Source organism: Gorilla gorilla, chromosome 20, assembly GCF_029281585.2.
Source record: "Gorilla gorilla gorilla isolate KB3781 chromosome 20, NHGRI_mGorGor1-v2.1_pri, whole genome shotgun sequence".
Lineage (NCBI taxonomy): Eukaryota > Metazoa > Chordata > Mammalia > Primates > Hominidae > Gorilla > Gorilla gorilla.
This window is the reverse complement of record NC_073244.2, coordinates 46,608,270-46,625,310: the sequence shown is the minus strand read 5'-3', so window position 1 is coordinate 46,625,310 and position 17,041 is coordinate 46,608,270. Positions and strand designations below refer to the sequence as shown.

Here is a 17,041-nt window from a genome sequence, read left to right as displayed (position 1 = left end):
ATCTATCAATCATCTATCATTTATGTATCCATCTATCTGTCTAACATCTCTTATCTATCTATTTTTCTCTTTTTTTTTTTTTTGAGACAGAGTCTCACTCTGTCACCCAGGCTGGAGTGCAGTGGCACGATCTCGGCTCACTGCAACTTTCGCCTCCCAGGTTCAAGTGATTCTCCTGCCTCGGCCTCCCTGGTAGCTGGGATTACAGGCACACACCACCACATCCAGCTAATTTTTGTATTTTTAGTAGAGACAGGGTTTCACCATGTTGACCAGGCTGGTCTCGAACTCCTGACCTCATGATCCGTCCACCTCAGCCTTCCAGAGTGCTGGGATTACAGATGTGAGTCACAGTGCCCGGCCCAGTCCTCCTTCTAATGAACAGCAAACAAATAAAAAGAAAACACAGTGTCAGGTTGGAGTAAGAGGTTTAAATACAGTGGGGTAAAGGAACAGAACACAGTGTGCAGTATTACAGAATGGACTCTCTGAAGAGGTGACATTTGAGCTGAGACCTGAAAGAGGTGAGAAAGCCAGTGCAGACATCTAAGGAAGGGGGCCCAGGCAGAAGGAGCTGTAAGTACCAAGGTCCTGAAGCAGGAACGACCTTGGTCTGTGCAAAGTGCAGCAGAGAGGCCAGTGCCCCTGGAAACCTAGCAGCAACAGAGGCAGTACAGGTGACCAGGGCCAGATGTTGCAGGAAGGAGTGCAGAGTTTATTCTGAGTGGGAAGGGAAGGCTTTGGAGGGTTGTAAGCAGGGGGTGACACAAGCTGTTTAACACACACGGCTCAGAGCTGACGGGAGCCCAGTGAGCGAGTAGATTCACTACAAGGACAGCATGTGGCCCCACGCCGCCTCTTCTTTGGAGGTTTCTTCTAGCAGGCTGGGGATGACCAGCCGTGTGGGTATGGGGAGGAGCTCCAGCTGCCCAACAGCTTTGAGTTTCCCAGGTGACCTGCCCCAGTGGAGAAGGACATTGCCAGGGCAGTTATCTTATCAGGTGCACGCTCACCTGCTCCTGGAGACACGCTCACCCCATAACATACCAAGGTCCCCACCATTCCACTGGCCCAGCCCCTCGCTGCTGCTGCCCATGGAGGTCCCTACCTGAGGGATGAGGAGGGAGTCCCCAAGCCTCCTGGCATCTGTCACCAAACACCAAGATCAAGCCAAGACCCTTGGACACATCCTTTCCCCATGTTGCACCTTGGTTTCCCCATCTAGGGTAGGGACGGGGAATGGTTGAGAGCTGTAAAGGCTCTAGCTGGATATGTGAGTCCCTGTGAGCCTCAGTTTCCCCCTCTGCACAACAGGAATGATAGTGCTGCCTGCACAGGGTTTTTTGCAAAGACCCGTGAGGTCACACGTGCAGAGCCTGGCACGTGTGTGGTGCTGCTGCGGTGAAGTTTGGGTTTTTCCATTGGTGGTGCCATAGAAGAGCTAGGCTCTGGGGTCAAGCCCTGGGGTCAAGCCCAGGTTGGAACCCTGTCCCTAATTCTTAGATGTTGAAATCTTCTGCAAAGTCCCTGATGGGGGCTAAGAAGAGAATATCGCTTTACAGGGCTGCTGTTAGATGCTAAGGAAACCATTCGAGTGACACACAGAGCACACCCAGCCCATAGTGAATAGTCAGAATTCAGCAAACATTCAGCCACCATAGAGAGTGTTGTAAGCATGGCAGGGCGTGGTGGCTCATGCCTGTAATCCCAGCACTTTGGGAGGCCAAGGCAGATGGATCACCTGAGGTCAGGAGTTCAAGACCAGCCTGGCCAACATGGTGAAACCCCATCTCTACTAAAAGTACAAAAATTAGCTGGGTGTGGTGGTGTGTGCCTGTAGTCCCAGCTACTCAAGAGGCTGAGGCAGGAGAATCACTTGAACCCGGGAGGCGGAGGTTGCAGTGAGCTGAGATTGCACCACTGCACTCCAGCCTGGGTGACAGAGTGAGACTCCATCTCAAAAAAAAAAGAAAAAAAAGAGTGTGGGAGCATCCTCCTCTTCCAGTTGATCAGGCACGTGCTATTTAGACTGAAAGAGGACACTCTGCAGCCAGCTGATCTGGTTCTCACTCCATTATGTCCTAGCCTGTGATGGAGCCATAGGAGAATGACTCAACCCCTCCATTCCTCAGTTTCCCCATCTGTAAAGGGTCTTGTCCCCTCAAAGGGTTATTCGAAGGTTAAATAAGTTAGCACATGGAAGCCGTCAGCACAATGCCCAGCACATAATGAGCACCTTATGTTTGCTCTTCTTGTTGCTGCGGCGGTTCCCAGGGGCTCCCTGATCTCAGGGCAGGTTGACATGGGGGGATCTGGGCAGGGGAGGGGGGGCCAGCCCAGGAGGGAATGCCTGGGGCGCCCAGGCCTAGAGGTCACCCCAAGGAGCCTGTAATCAGCTGTGGTCGGGCGGTTCTGCTCCACCCCCCGCCCTCCCTGGGTATATCAGGACTGGTCCGGGCTCAGGCTCTGTTGGGTGGGAGCACAGGCACCGGGCACCATGGGGAAGGCCGTGAGTGGGGCCCAGGGGTCCGGGGTGCAGTGGGGACAGGGGTTGCAGTGGAATCTGAGTTCTCCCTCCCTCCATCCTGTCCATTCCCAGGAGAACTACGAGCTCTACTCGGTGGAGCTGGGTCCTGGCCCTGGCGGGGACATGGCTGCCAAGATGAGCAAGAAGAAGAAGGCGGGTGGCGGGGGTGGCAAGAGGAAGGAGAAGCTGGAGAACATGAAGAAGGAGATGGAGATTGTGAGCTCTGACTGGGGAGGGGCGGGAGCTGGAGGGTAGGCTGGGAACCAGGCAGTGGGCGGGGAGGGGGCCAGGAGAGCCCAGAGCAAGCACCCTGCCCCACCCCACCACACAGAACGACCACCAGCTGTCAGTGGCGGAGCTGGAACAGAAATACCAGACCAGTGCCACCAAGGTGAGCTGGAGACTGGGAGCGTACAGAAAGGGAGGGAGGGAGAGGGAGATGGAAGGAGGGAGATGGAGAGAGGGAGAGAGAGGGAGAGATGAAGAGAGGAAGATACGGAGAAATAGAGAGAGGGAGGGAGGCAGAATAGGAAAGAGGGAGGGAGGGAGAGAGGAAAGGATGGAGGGAGGGGAGGAGAGAGGGAGGGAGATGGAGAGAGGGAGAGAGAGGGAGAAGGAGAGAAGGGAGAAAGCATTAGAGAGAAAGGGTGACACACAGAGACGGAGAGAGGAGTAGATGAAAAGAGACAGCAAGACAGAGAAGGCAGAGACAAATAAGGAGAGAGCAGCAGGAGAGAGACACACAGAAAGGGGAGCGAGGAGAGAGAGACAAAGGGAGAGATGAAGGAGGGAGGGAGAGATGGGGTGGGGGCAGGAACCAAGAGACAAAGACACGAGAAGGAGCAGGACGGACCAAGCTGGGGAAGGGAAACTGAAGCAGGGGGCTTCCCACGGGGTGTGCATGTGGAGGAAAGCCCCCAGGACCGCCTCGCCCTGCCCCTCTGTCCCAGGGCCTCTCTGCGAGCCTGGCTGCTGAGCTGCTGCTGCGGGATGGGCCCAACGCACTGCGGCCACCACGGGGCACCCCAGAGTACGTCAAGTTCGCGAGGCAGCTGGCCGGGGGCCTGCAGTGCCTCATGTGGGTTGCCGCCGCCATCTGCCTCATCGCCTTTGCCATCCAGGCTAGTGAGGGGGACCTCACCACCGACGACAATGTGAGCCATGTTGTGGGGACAGGCTCAGGACATGGGGACCTGGGGATGGAAGACACTGAGCCTGGGACTTGGGACAAGAGGGGCAGAGAAGGATGGGGATAGACGAACACGAAAGGCAGTCTCAAGACAGGGGTCATGGGGGGTGGAGGACATTGGGATATGGATGGGGCAGACCCAAGGACACAGGACACAGGGAAACTGGGGTGAGTCTCGGGTATGGGGACATAGGTGGGGGCATAAAGAGTATGGCAATGTGATACGTAAGAGTTGGGATTTGGAGGCCGGGCGTGTAATCCCATGCCTGTAATCCCAGCACTTTGGGAGGCCGAGGAGGGCAGATCACCTGAGGTCAGGAGTTCGAGACCAGCCTGGCCAACATGGCAAAACCCCATCTCTACTAAAATTACAAAAATTAGCCAGACATGGTGGCGGGCACCTGTAATCCCAGTTACTTGTGAGGCTGAGGCAGGAGAATCATTTGAACCCAGGAGGTGGATGTTGCAGTGAGCCAAGACCATGCCACTGCACTCCAGCCTGGGCGACAGAGCGAGACTGCGTCTTAAAAAAAAAAAAAAAAAGAGATGGGACTTGGAAGCAGAGGACATGCAGTGCAGACACAGGACAGAGTGAGGCACGGGGAATAGGAGACCCTGGGACTCAGACATGGGACACCAGGGCAGGGACCCAAGCCTCAGGACACAGCACATAGAGAGACACAAAACATGAGACATAGAAGCACAGAGAGAGAGAGGAAATGGAGGTGCAGGGTAAGGGACATTGGACATATGGCAGAGATGAGGGCAAGGGATATGGGGACTCAGGGACATGTGACATGGGACAGAGGCTTGAAAAGTCATGGCCACGGGACACAGGATGGGAACTCGGAGATACAAAGACATGGGAGACACGGGACACAGTGACTGGGGAGCTAGAACATGGGGGCCGTGGCCACGGAGGACACAGACCATGACGCACAACGTCCGCAGCACACGCAGGGACGGGGATGTGAGGATGCAGGGATGAGGGGGCCCAGGGGACACACAGAGGGTGGCAGCAGATTATGGAAAACCCAGGATGTGAAACTGGAGACACGGGGAATACAGGCCATGGGGACAGGAGGAGACATGGGACAGTGGACATGGGGAATGCAAGGCTTGGGGACACAGGAGAAGGGAACACGTCAGACCAAGGCACACAGTGATTTGGGGCACAAGTCACAGATATGGGGACATGGAAGATTGAGGATTCAGGGCCAGAGGATATGAAATATACACAGAAACACAAGACACTGAGAAGACAGGGCAGGCGAGCGTGGGATATGAGGGACACGGGAGGGGGCTAAAGGCTGCAGGGAATGGTGCATGGAGCTTCCTAGTAGGTGGGGAAAAACATGGGGAAAACCAAGAACACCAGGGCACCAGGGAGCAGGTGGGTGGCCTCAGGCAGGCAGCTTCCGGCCCCTCTGAATAACCCCACCCCTTCCCTGTCCCCAGCTGTACCTGGCAATCGCTCTCATTGCTGTGGTTGTCGTCACCGGCTGCTTTGGCTACTACCAGGAATTCAAGAGCACCAACATCATCGCCAGCTTTAAGAACCTTGTGCCACAGGTGGGTTCCCCAGCACCCAGCCACTCCAGATCCCAGAGACTCCAAACTGCTCCTGTAGCCTCCTTCCATCAGGCCCAACCTGTCCCTCATCCGTGGCCTCCATCTCTCCCCATGGATCCCAGTTCTCCTCATCCTTTACCTCCCCACATGCAGCAGCTCCCACCCCCACCCCCGTCCACCTCAACTTTGGCGCCCCTGCCCCGCAGCAAGCCACTGTCATCCGCGATGGAGACAAATTCCAGATCAACGCTGACCAGCTGGTGGTGGGTGACCTGGTGGAGATGAAAGGTGGGGACAGAGTGCCTGCCGACATCCGCATCCTGGCGGCCCAGGGCTGCAAGGTGGACAACTCCTCGCTGACAGGGGAGTCTGAGCCACAGACCCGCTCACCCGAGTGCACGCACGAGAGCCCTCTGGAGACCCGCAACATCGCCTTCTTCTCCACCATGTGCCTTGAGGGTCTGTGAAGCCCCTGCCTGCCTGCCCAGTAACCGCTGCCTCCACTGGCCTCTCTCCTGCTATCTTCTAGGACAGGGGGCTTTGGCCTCCCTGTCTCTCCCCCGCATGACTGCCACCTCCCCATGACTGCCACCTCCCCAGGGCACACTGCTTCTCTGTCTCCCACTGTCACTACCCTCTCCCAGGTCACATCCTCCACTGGCGGTGACTGGCTGTCCTTCAGCTCACACGGCAGTGCACACCCCACTGCCACCCCCTATCCCTGAGTTGCGCCTTGGCCCCCCTGCAGGCACCGCGCAGGGCCTGGTGGTGAACACGGGCGACCGCACCATCATTGGGCGCATCGCATCACTGGCTTCGGGGGTGGAAAACGAGAAGACACCCATCGCTATCGAGATCGAGCATTTTGTGGACATCATCGCGGGCCTGGCCATTCTCTTCGGTGCCACATTTTTTATCGTGGCCATGTGCATTGGCTACACCTTCCTGCGGGCCATGGTCTTCTTCATGGCCATCGTGGTGGCCTATGTGCCTGAGGGGCTGCTGGCCACTGTGACAGTGAGTGGGGGCAGGCAGGGATGCAGGGAGCTGAGGGGCCTGCTCAACCATCTGTTCTTTCCTCCACATTTCCCCCATCACCTCCCTGCCTGTCTATCTGTCCACTTAGCTCCCATCCATTCTCCTACCTTCCCATCATCCACTCATTCAGCAAGTCCTTCCCGAGGCAACCCTGGGCCAAGTCCTGTGCCACACATTGAGGGCGCAGAGATGACGAGGCCGGGTCCTTGACTGGAAGAGGCTGATGTCCTGTGCAGGCAGCCAGCATGTCACCAGACCTTCCACAGTCAGCACCCAGCTCCAGACCAGTCCCCAGGGAGGTGCGGGGAAGGTTCCTCTTCTCATTTTGATTGTGTGAAGAGAATTTTCAGAACCTCGGCTGGGACAGCTCAGAGAGGGGCCTCGCTACTGTATCTGGGCAGACTGGGGAAGGAGTCCCAAACAAAGCACTGGCTGAACAAAAGCTGGGGCCAAGAAAACACCTGGTGTTTGCAGAAGCACGTTGCACACGCAGCCCCGCGGCTGGGGTAAAGCCTTCCCGGTTCTTTGAGGCGGGGAAGAGGACTGGAAGCCAGGGTGGGTCCCCAGCCTGCGGTGCTCACCCCTTCCCCAGGTCTGCCTGTCCCTGACAGCCAAGCGCCTGGCCAGTAAGAACTGCGTGGTCAAGAACCTGGAGGCGGTGGAGACATTGGGCTCCACTTCGGTGATCTGCTCGGACAAGACTGGGACTCTCACTCAGAACCGCATGACTGTGTCCCATCTGTGGTTTGACAACCACATCCACACAGCTGACACCACGGAAGACCAGTCAGGTGTGGGGGAGGGAGGGCACAGGGGCCAGGGCAGGATCTGGTGGATGGTGGAGACCTGAAGAGGGATAGGGAGGTAGGGAGGGCTTTGTACGAAGGCGGGGCGGCTCGGCTCCAGGTCTCAAAGGAGACTCGCTACTGGGTCTAGAGGGAAGGGTCATCCGGGGGCTGGGTCCCTCAGGGTTGGGTGGAACCCAATTCCACCCAGGTCTGGGGAGGGGGCCCGCGATATGAGCCTAGGAGGAGGGGGCTCGGTTCTGGTCCGGGAGAGCCGCCTTGCGGGACCCAGCCTGGACGCCTGGTCTGCAGGGCAGACGTTTGACCAGTCCTCGGAGACGTGGCGGGCGCTGTGCCGGGTGCTCACCCTGTGCAACCGCGCCGCCTTCAAGTCCGGCCAGGATGCAGTGCCTGTGCCCAAGGTGAGAGCCAGGGGGCCTCCAGGGAATCCCGGGAGGCTGGTGTAGCCGGCTTCACCCCTGACACCGGTCCCCGCTCCCAGCGCATCGTGATTGGAGACGCATCGGAGACGGCGCTGCTCAAGTTCGCGGAGCTGACGCTGGGCAACGCCATGGGCTACCGGGACCGCTTCCCAAAAGTCTGCGAGATACCCTTCAACTCCACCAACAAGTTCCAGGTGCGCAGCCGGCCCCGCCCACGGCCTGGGCCCGCCCACCTCGGGCCCCGCCCCAGGCCACACCCACATCAGCGGGCCACGAGGGGCCTCGCTCCCTGCCCCTTCTCTCCGCAGCCAAACCCCACCCCATCTCCCGCTCCGCCTATGGCCCCGTCCACCAGAGGCAAGGCCCCGCCCACCACCCAGCCCCGCCCACAGCTTCTCCTCGGCGGGACTGTCCATGGGGAGCACCTAGCTCTCCAAACCCCGCCCCCAGCCCAACTCCGCACCCTAATTCTGTTCATTCCCTGCGTCCAGGACTCCAAATCTGCACCTAGCCCCGCCTTAACGCTTACCTTCTACCAAGGACCCCTCCACACAAGGCCTCCATCTTCCACCTTCACCCTTCCCCGCAGCTCTCAGAGCCCGCACCGAGCTCTCGGCCCCGCCCCTCTCCTCAGCCCCGCCCCGTTTCCCCGTTCACAGCCCCGCCCCTCCCCGCCCACAGCTGTCCATCCATACGCTGGAGGACCCGCGGGACCCGCGACACTTGCTGGTGATGAAGGGCGCCCCCGAGCGCGTGCTGGAGCGCTGCAGCTCCATCCTTATCAAGGGCCAGGAGCTGCCGCTGGACGAGCAGTGGCGCGAGGCCTTCCAGACCGCCTACCTCAGCCTGGGAGGCCTGGGCGAACGCGTGCTCGGTGAGACCCCTGGGCAGGGGAGGAGACTCCAGGTGCGAGGAGGAGCTAGCACAGACCCTGCCCACCACTCCCGGCCCAGCCCTGACCGTCCTCATCCCTGGCTGCTGGCTGATCTGCCCCAGTCCACAGCCTCACCCTTGACTTTCCCTGTACCAGTCCTGACCCCTGTCTGTCCTCACTTTCTACCTTGACCCCAGTCCTCACCTGGACTTTTATCCATATCCTGACCTCTAACCTCTCCCAATTTTTGTCCTGACGCCTTAAACTTCGCTGCCTCTACCCTAGAAAGCAGATCTGTGGTCCAATTCTGGGCCTTTTACTTGCTGTGTGACCTCTGGCAAGAAATGTCCCCTCTCTGAGCCTCAGTTTCCTCATCTGTAAGATGAGAATGGGCCTCACAGGGTGGTTGTGAGGGCAGATTCAGATAATGTGAGTGAAGGGGTCAGCACAAGGTCAGGCATCCATAGGTGTTTGGTGCAAGGGGCCTGGTTATTTTACCCATTTCCTGGCCCTGCTAAGAAAGGGTCTGCCCAGGGCTCTTCCCTGACTTCCCCATTTCCGGTCAGGCTTCTGCCAGCTCTACCTGAATGAGAAGGACTACCCGCCTGGCTATGCCTTCGACGTAGAGGCCATGAACTTTCCATCTAGCGGCCTCTGCTTTGCGGGACTTGTATCCATGATTGACCCACCCCGGGCCACCGTCCCTGATGCTGTGCTCAAGTGTCGCACCGCAGGCATCCGGGTATGCCACTGTGGGGAGGAACAAGTGGAGTGAGGACAGAGGATGGCAGCAGGATTTGGGTTGAAGAACCCCATGACAAACCCACCTGAAACTGGCTTGAACCAAAGTGCATTGGTTTATGATACTGAAAAATTCTGGGGAATTAAGCTTCAGGTCTAGCCAGATCCAGGAGCTCAGTGTCATTAGGAATTTTCCTTTCTCCATGTCTCAGCTCTGCTGTTCTCTCTGCTGGCTTTATTTGCAGGCACTCCCTTCACTTGGGGACACACACACCCCTGCTCCAGCAGCTCAAACTTAACTCCCACCTGCTTAGCCACCCCACAAAAAGAGAGTGCCTCTTTTGCAGTAGCACCGGATTGGGTCACTCATCTATCCCTGAGCCAGTCACTGGGGCTGGGGGATGGAAGACCTTGATTGGCCAGGTCTGGGCTTACTTACCCAATCTTAGCCAGGGACCTCACTGCAACTGATGGTCTAGGGGAGAGGAGTGGTTCCCCAAACACAAAACAAGGGTGGGAAAGCCAAGGCCAGGCAGGCAATGCCCAAGCCCTTCCCGTGTCTCTACGGCCCTGTTAGATGAGGGCCTTGTTACCTTTCTAAGCTTGTTCCTTAGCCCTCTTTCCTTGTTCACTCCTCTGCAGTTATGCTGTCCTCCCTGCTGTTCCTCCGACAGTTTGGGCCTGTCCTCACCTCAGGGCCTTTGCACCTGCTGCTCTCTCTGCCAGGAGCACTCTTCTCCCAGCTTTCCACGTGGCTGACTCTCACCTCTTACAGGTCTCTGCTCAGATATCACCTTCTCAATAAGCCCTTCCCTGGGTACACTTAAAATCGAGTCACCATTTCCTTCACCAAGCTTAATATGTTTTTTTCCACTTTCTAACACACTATATAATTCGTTTCTTTATTTTCTGTCACCCTCACTAGAATGTCAGCTCCTCAAGGACAGGGATTTTTGTCTCTTTTGTCTCTGCTATATCCCAGGCATGTAGGAGGTGGTCACGCTTGGTCAAGTAAATGAACACGTGTATCAGCAGATGTCTCCCAGGGAGGACAGGGAGATTGGGCTGATCTGAAGGGGTCAGTGATCCACTGGTTCCCCCTACAGGTGATCATGGTAACGGGTGACCACCCCATCACTGCCAAGGCCATTGCAGCCAGTGTGGGCATCATCTCGGAAGGCAGCGAGACAGTGGAGGACATCGCTGCCCGCCTCCGTGTGCCCGTAGACCAGGTTAATCGCAAGTAAGCCCCCCAAGACCTCCCCGGGGTTCTCCCCACATCTGGCACAGACTGAGGTCCCAGCGAGGTCCTCCCATCTCCTCCCCAGGGATGCCCGTGCCTGTGTGATCAATGGCATGCAGCTGAAGGACATGGACCCATCGGAACTGGTCGAGGCCCTGCGCACCCACCCCGAGATGGTGTTCGCGCGCACCAGCCCCCAGCAGAAGCTGGTGATCGTGGAGAGCTGCCAGCGGCTGGTGAGCCCTGCTGATGAGGGTGGGCAGGCGGGCAGACAGGCGGGGCTGGTCTTGGACCGGCCTCTCACTGACCACCCACCCACCACCTGCACCCACTGCCTGCAGGGTGCGATTGTGGCCGTCACGGGGGATGGTGTGAATGACTCCCCAGCTCTGAAGAAGGCAGACATCGGAGTAGCCATGGGCATCGCTGGCTCAGATGCTGCCAAAAATGCAGCTGACATGATCCTGCTGGATGACAACTTTGCCTCCATTGTGACAGGCGTGGAGCAGGGTCCGAGCCACGCCAGGGGGAGGGCAGGCAGTGTGGGCACAGGAGGGAGAGGGCTGTGAGGAGGCTGAGGTGCCCACCCTACCCCACAGGTCGACTGATCTTCGACAACCTGAAGAAGTCTATTGCCTACACATTGACCAAGAACATCCCAGAGCTGACACCCTACCTCATCTACATCACAGTCAGCGTGCCCCTGCCCCTCGGGTGCATCACCATCCTCTTCATCGAACTCTGCACTGACATTGTAAGTCCACAGCCCAGGGTACCCATCCACAGGGTGCCCAGAGACACTTGCCTGCAGATGGACAGGAGGGACAGAGACCACCACAGACACTCTTGGGCACAGAGTGACAGACAAGATCTGTGTGTGCAATGACAGCCAGTGCAGGACACATGGGTGGCAGGCAGGTGGACAGACCTAAATGGACATACCTATAGCCATGCACACACAGGCGGACACTCAGGTAGGCCCGGGCCGACCCATGCACACACAGGACTCAGATACAGATACTCAGACAGAGATGGAAACAGAACAGGTATCTGGCCAAACTTGAATCACAGACACATGCCCCTAAACAGACACGGACAAATAAATGCCCTCAGATAGACCCCATGGCAGACAGACAGAAAAGAACCACAGATACAGTCACGAATGCAGCCAGAGGAGCGGGCTGTGTTGACAGGTATTTATTCGGTAACATTTACACAGTGCTTTCTCTGGGCCAGACACACGATCATTTCCTTAATTTTGTACTCATAACCACGCTATGAGATGAGTTTTGTTACTATCACCCCTACTTTACTGATGAGCTCATCGAGGCATAGACAGGTAGAGTGGCTTGTCCCAGGTCACTGGGCAAATAAGTGGCCCGGCTGTGACTTGAGCTTGGGCAGTCACGGGTCCCACAGCCTGTGGTCGTGGTCAGTATGCTCTGCTGCCACTCTAGGCACAAGCAGATGAAGGGGCACGGCGACACCGAGAGACTGAAGATACACAGAGATAGGGAGTGATGCAGAAATACACAAGAGCAGATACAGTCACAGAGAATTACACTGGAGACAGGGACAGAGAAACAGAGTGAGGAACAGAGAAAGACAGGGAGGGAGACAGAGGGAGAAGATAAAAGCAGATGTTCTTACGAAGATGGGCACCAGGATGCCAACACCCAGGGGCCAGTGGGGCCCAGGCTGTCCAGGCTGGTGTGGCTGTGCCGTCCCTGCAGGTCCTGCCTGCTAACCTCAGTCCTGTTCCTGCTCACAAGTGGGGGAAAGGGGACCCGAAGTGGAGGGGACAAGGGCCCAGCCAAACCCTCAGTCCCAGTTCCTTCCACTCCTGGCCAGTTCCCATCTGTGTCCCTGGCATACGAAAAGGCCGAGAGTGACATCATGCACCTGCGTCCACGCAACCCAAAGCGTGACAGATTGGTCAACGAGCCCCTGGCTGCCTACTCCTACTTCCAGATTGGTGGGTGCCCGTGGGCCGGGGAGCCTGGAGGTGGGGGGCTGTGCGCTGGGCTGCTCGCCTGCCCCAGGCCCTGCCTTGGGCTCTGGCTGGTTCTGGACCTCAGTGTCTGCATTTGGTCCTGGGTCTCCGTTGTCCTCCGTGTCCCTCTCTGTTTGTGACAGTCTCTCTGGTTCCGCTGTGTCCCTGCTCTCTCTGACCTTGCTCTCCATGACCCTGTCTCTGAGTCGTTGCCTATTTCTGTCTTTTTGGGTCCTGGATGTGTCTTTTTCTCTCTGTCCCTGCTTCTGTCTCTGCCTCTGTGTCTCTGTCACTGTTTCTGTGTCCCCGGCTCTGTGTGTCCTTGACCTTCTTTGTGTATCTGTGTCCCTGTCTCTCTTCCCATGTCCCTGTGTGTCCTTGACCTTTGTGTATCTGTGTCCCTGTCTCTCCATGTCCCTCTCTTCCTGTGTCCCTGTCTCTGTGTCCATCTGTCTCCCTGTGTCCCCTTGCCTCTCTCCAGGTGCCATTCAGTCCTTTGCTGGCTTCACTGACTACTTCACGGCAATGGCCCAGGAGGGCTGGTTCCCACTGCTGTGCGTGGGGCTGCGGGCGCAGTGGGAGGACCACCACCTACAAGATCTGCAGGACAGCTACGGCCAGGAGTGGGTGAGCCCCGCCCCGCCCCATCCCATCCCTGGGCTCCCTCCTTCCCAGGGCAACTTGCCTTGTGTGCGGCCCACTTGTTCCTCCACGTGTGACTGAGTTCAGCCAGAGCATCCCGGACCCCCAGACTCCCTGCCCGTTCGGGGGGCAAGGGCCTTTCCCACCCTCTCCAGCTCCAAACTCCTGCTTCTGATGATCGCAGCTGCAGATGGGTGTCTCTGCCCTGACACTAATGCATCATCTCAGATGTGGAACCAGGCCCCTATTCTGCTATTTTCCCTACAGCATCACTCCCACAGGGTATTTGCACATGTGGCCTATTTTAATGAAGGTTTGGAGCACAGTGAGGCTAGATCTGGCCAGCAGATGTGTTTAGTTCACCTGTAGAGTTACATACAGACGAGGATACTTCTGTTAAACATTTACTATCATGGTTAAGGTAGACATTGAAGCCAGACTGCCTGGACTTATGGTCTGGTACTGCTTCTCACAAGCTGTGTAACCCTGGGCAGGTTGCTTTGCCTCTCTGTGCCTGTTTTCTCACCTGCAAAGTGGAGAGAATATCAAAGTCTACCTCTGTGGTTTTCAGTTTGCTCCCAGACCAGCAGCATCAGCATCTCCTGGGAACATGTTTGCAATGCAAATTCTCAGGCTCTATCCCAGCCCTCTGGGAGCCCTTGCTGGGATTCTCAAGCACGTTCAAGTTCCAGCACCACTGATTTACCTCCTAGGGTTACCCAGAGGATTAAATGAGCTAATGCACGTGCAACACTTGGCACCTGGAGCAGTCAGTGATCCCCACAGTTAGCTGGTATTAGGAGTTGTGTTGCCAGGCATGGTGGCGCATGCTTGTAATTCCAGCTACTTGGGAGGCTAAGGCAGGAGAATCTCCTGAACCCGGGATTTGGAAGTTGCAGTGAGCTGAGATCGCACCACTGCACTCCAGCCTGGGTGACAGAGCGAGATTCCATCTCAAAAAAAAAAGTAGCTGTGTTGAAGAAATGGGCTGCATAGTGGCTGCCCCCTTTAAATGGGGCATCTGCCCTCTGTTCCCAAAGGCCCGCGGTGACTGCCTCACCTATTTTTGCCATCTGCCTGGCCCCTGGAGTCACTGGACTTTGCAAATCCCATCTGAGGATTTCAATTCCCCTTTCCCAGGCCCTTTCTTTTGGGTGCCTCCCCCCTTTCACTATGAAAGCAGTCGGCCCAGCCTACAGTTTTCCCGGCCACTGTCATCCAAGCTCTGCTAGGCTGAGGTTTCTGGGCCCCACATTCTGGGGTCCTGCACACCTGGCAGACCCTGCCTCTCTCCTTCACCCCACCCCCACACTCTGATGCAAGGCAGAGAGAGCATTTAGGGGTTCACGGCCCTGGGACCCTATGCCCGGTGGGCTGCAGAGGCTATCCGCCGGGACTCAGGCTGGACTCAGGCTGTTTCCGTTTGCCCCTGGCCTGCAGACATTCGGGCAGCGCCTGTACCAGCAGTACACCTGCTACACCGTGTTCTTCATCAGCATCGAGGTGTGCCAGATCGCCGACGTCCTCATCCGCAAGACGCGCCGCCTCTCTGCCTTCCAGCAAGGCTTCTTCAGGTGTCCCTGGCTGGCCCTCTTCCTGCCCTCCAACCCCTGGTCCCAACTCCCATCAGATCCTGACTGTGGTTTAGAACAGCCGGCAAATGCCAGCGGGTGCCAGTGCCAGATGGTGACATGCCAAAAAACTTTTCTAACTGACCAATAACTCCCCCCACGGCCCCCTCCACATTTCACTAAAGGGGTGGTGCTGAGAGGCCCGGGCCACTCCAGTGTTCAGCGTGTAGAACGCCTCCCTACTGCTGCTGACATCTGACCTACTTTGACCCACAGTATCCTGATTTCCATTACGTCCCCAATTCCTAATGGCCTGTCCCATCCTGCCCACCCCCAGGAATAAGATCCTGGTGATCGCCATCGTGTTCCAGGTCTGCATCGGCTGCTTCCTGTGCTACTGCCCCGGCATGCCCAACATCTTCAACTTCATGCCCATTCGGTGAGAGGCTGTGAGGGGCAAGGACAGGGAGGGGTCTGTAGGGCACAGGCCTGGGATGGCCTTCACCTTGCCATGTGCCTTCAGGTTCCAGTGGTGGCTGGTCCCCCTGCCCTACGGCATCCTCATCTTCGTCTATGATGAGATCCGGAAGCTTGGAGTTCGCTGTTGCCCAGGGAGTGAGTGTGGAGACTAGGGGCCTGGGGGCAGGGGACTGAAACGTTTGAGCAGCTGCACCCACCTTTGATCCTCAACACTTGGCCTCTAAGCCCTTGACCCTCCGTAGCAACCAGCACTAACCTCTGAGCCCCTGGCCCCGCCTAAGTGGCACCCCCAGCACTGAGTCTCCTTTCTCCCTCTCTCTCCCAGGCTGGTGGGACCAGGAACTCTACTATTAGAGGGACGACTGCCTTCAAGCATCCCTGCAACTGCCACAGCAGGTGGGGGCAGGGCTCGTGGGACCCTCTGGACAGCCACCAAGATATCTGAGCAACCAAGAGTCCCAGCCCCACCAGTATCTGCTTCTGCAGCCCACGGCACCCCAAACTTGGAGGGACCTGCCCACTCCCCTCCCCCATTCCCAAGGTTCGCACCTCCTGGAGCAGCAGCGCCTGGGCAGTCCTCTGGGCTGGCCTTGGGAAAGCCCCCACCTGTGGTGGCCGTGGGGCTCTGACAGGGAGTACAGCTGGCCGCTTCTGGAGGGTGTTTCTGTCCTTAGGACTCCAATCCAGGCTGGAGGGCTGCCTGAGGGCCCTTCGTTAAAGACACGCTTGTGTCCTGGGCGATGGTAATAAAACCAGCTCATGCTGACTGTGCTGTATCCGGTGCCAGGCACTGTCCTCAGCATCTCTCATTAGTGCTTGTGATCTCCCACAGTCCTGTACATGGGGGCTGTTTATCCAGGGCTGCACCTCCAGTGCCTAGTACACAGCCTGGCACATAGTAGGTCCTCAATAAACCTGCCTTGGGGAAATGATTCCTATTCCTTTGCCCAGGGTCACGGCATCTAAAGGCAAGCTGGGCCGTGGCCATAGGCACCCCCTACCACCTCTGGGCTTTCTCTGTTCTCAGCACCCTTCTCCCTCCTGGAGGCTCCCAGACACAAGGGGGCCCAAGTCATTTCCACATCAAGCATCCCCCACTCCCCACCGGTGTCTCCTTTCTGAGCCTACCTGCTTACTCCTCTGTCCCGGCAATGGCCAGTTCCTGAACAACTCCTGGAGGTCCCCTCCTCACACCCCTCACCTGAAAGGTTAACCCCATCCCCCTACCTCCCACCTCTGCCGCTCCTTTCCCAGCCCCTCTGTTCACCTCTCTTCCTCTTTCTTATGTGGCTTTCTCTGGCTAGGGCCTGGGCTTCTCCTTCCTTGTGACCACAGCCCCCCAGTCCCCCATGGCTTCAGTTGTTTCTGCAGTGAGACCCACCTCTGTCCCCAGCTTCCCCCAGTGTTGGTGACCTACACTGGCCTCTTCATCACCCCCATGCCTGTGGCCATGCACTGACCCAATCTGATAGTCCCACTGTCCCATCAGTGTGGTCCCTTCTCCCTTGGAAACGTGGTGAGCCCTCGGGCTTACAAGCCCCAAACTCCAGTTATCCTGGAACTCTTTGCTCCTCCCTTACCTGTTAGCGCCCCCTGCCGGTAAATAAATACACACAGCCCACTGATCACCAACACCTGGGCTTGGCTTCCAGTCACTCCCCTAACCCCACAAAGCCCTGCCCTGGTCCAGCCCTGGCCTCGTGGCCTCAGCTTTCCCACTTCACACAACAGCCATGCAGAGCTTCCTAAAGCCAAATCTGACCCTGTCCTTCCTCTGCCTAGAGCTCTCCTTGGTTCCCAAAGCCTTCTGTGATCTGACCCCTGCCAGCTTCTGTAGTCTTACAAGTCCCCTTGAACTCATTCCAACCAGTTATGTTCCCTTGGGAAAAACAGGCCCCCTCTCTGACCTCAAGACCATTACCTCTGCCTTACCCCGATCACTC

General features: G+C 57.3%; 1 protein-coding gene across 1 annotated transcript; it reads left to right on the top strand.

Annotated features, from left to right (window-relative positions):
- The first annotated feature begins 2,497 nt into the window (after positions 1-2,497).
- Positions 2,498-16,008, top strand: ATP4A (ATPase H+/K+ transporting subunit alpha). Its single transcript, XM_019016275.3, has 22 exons — positions 2,498-2,509; positions 2,600-2,743; positions 2,859-2,918; positions 3,478-3,681; positions 5,175-5,288; positions 5,495-5,747; positions 6,037-6,305; positions 6,919-7,117; positions 7,424-7,533; positions 7,614-7,748; positions 8,236-8,428; positions 8,995-9,170; positions 10,276-10,412; positions 10,498-10,648; positions 10,754-10,922; positions 11,012-11,166; positions 12,264-12,387; positions 12,887-13,032; positions 14,488-14,621; positions 14,956-15,057; positions 15,142-15,233; positions 15,424-16,008. The coding sequence occupies exons 1-22, from the start codon at positions 2,498-2,500 to the stop codon at positions 15,450-15,452; spliced, it is 3,108 nt and encodes a 1,035-aa protein (XP_018871820.2). The 3' UTR covers positions 15,453-16,008.
- Positions 16,009-17,041: the final 1,033 nt, after the last annotated feature.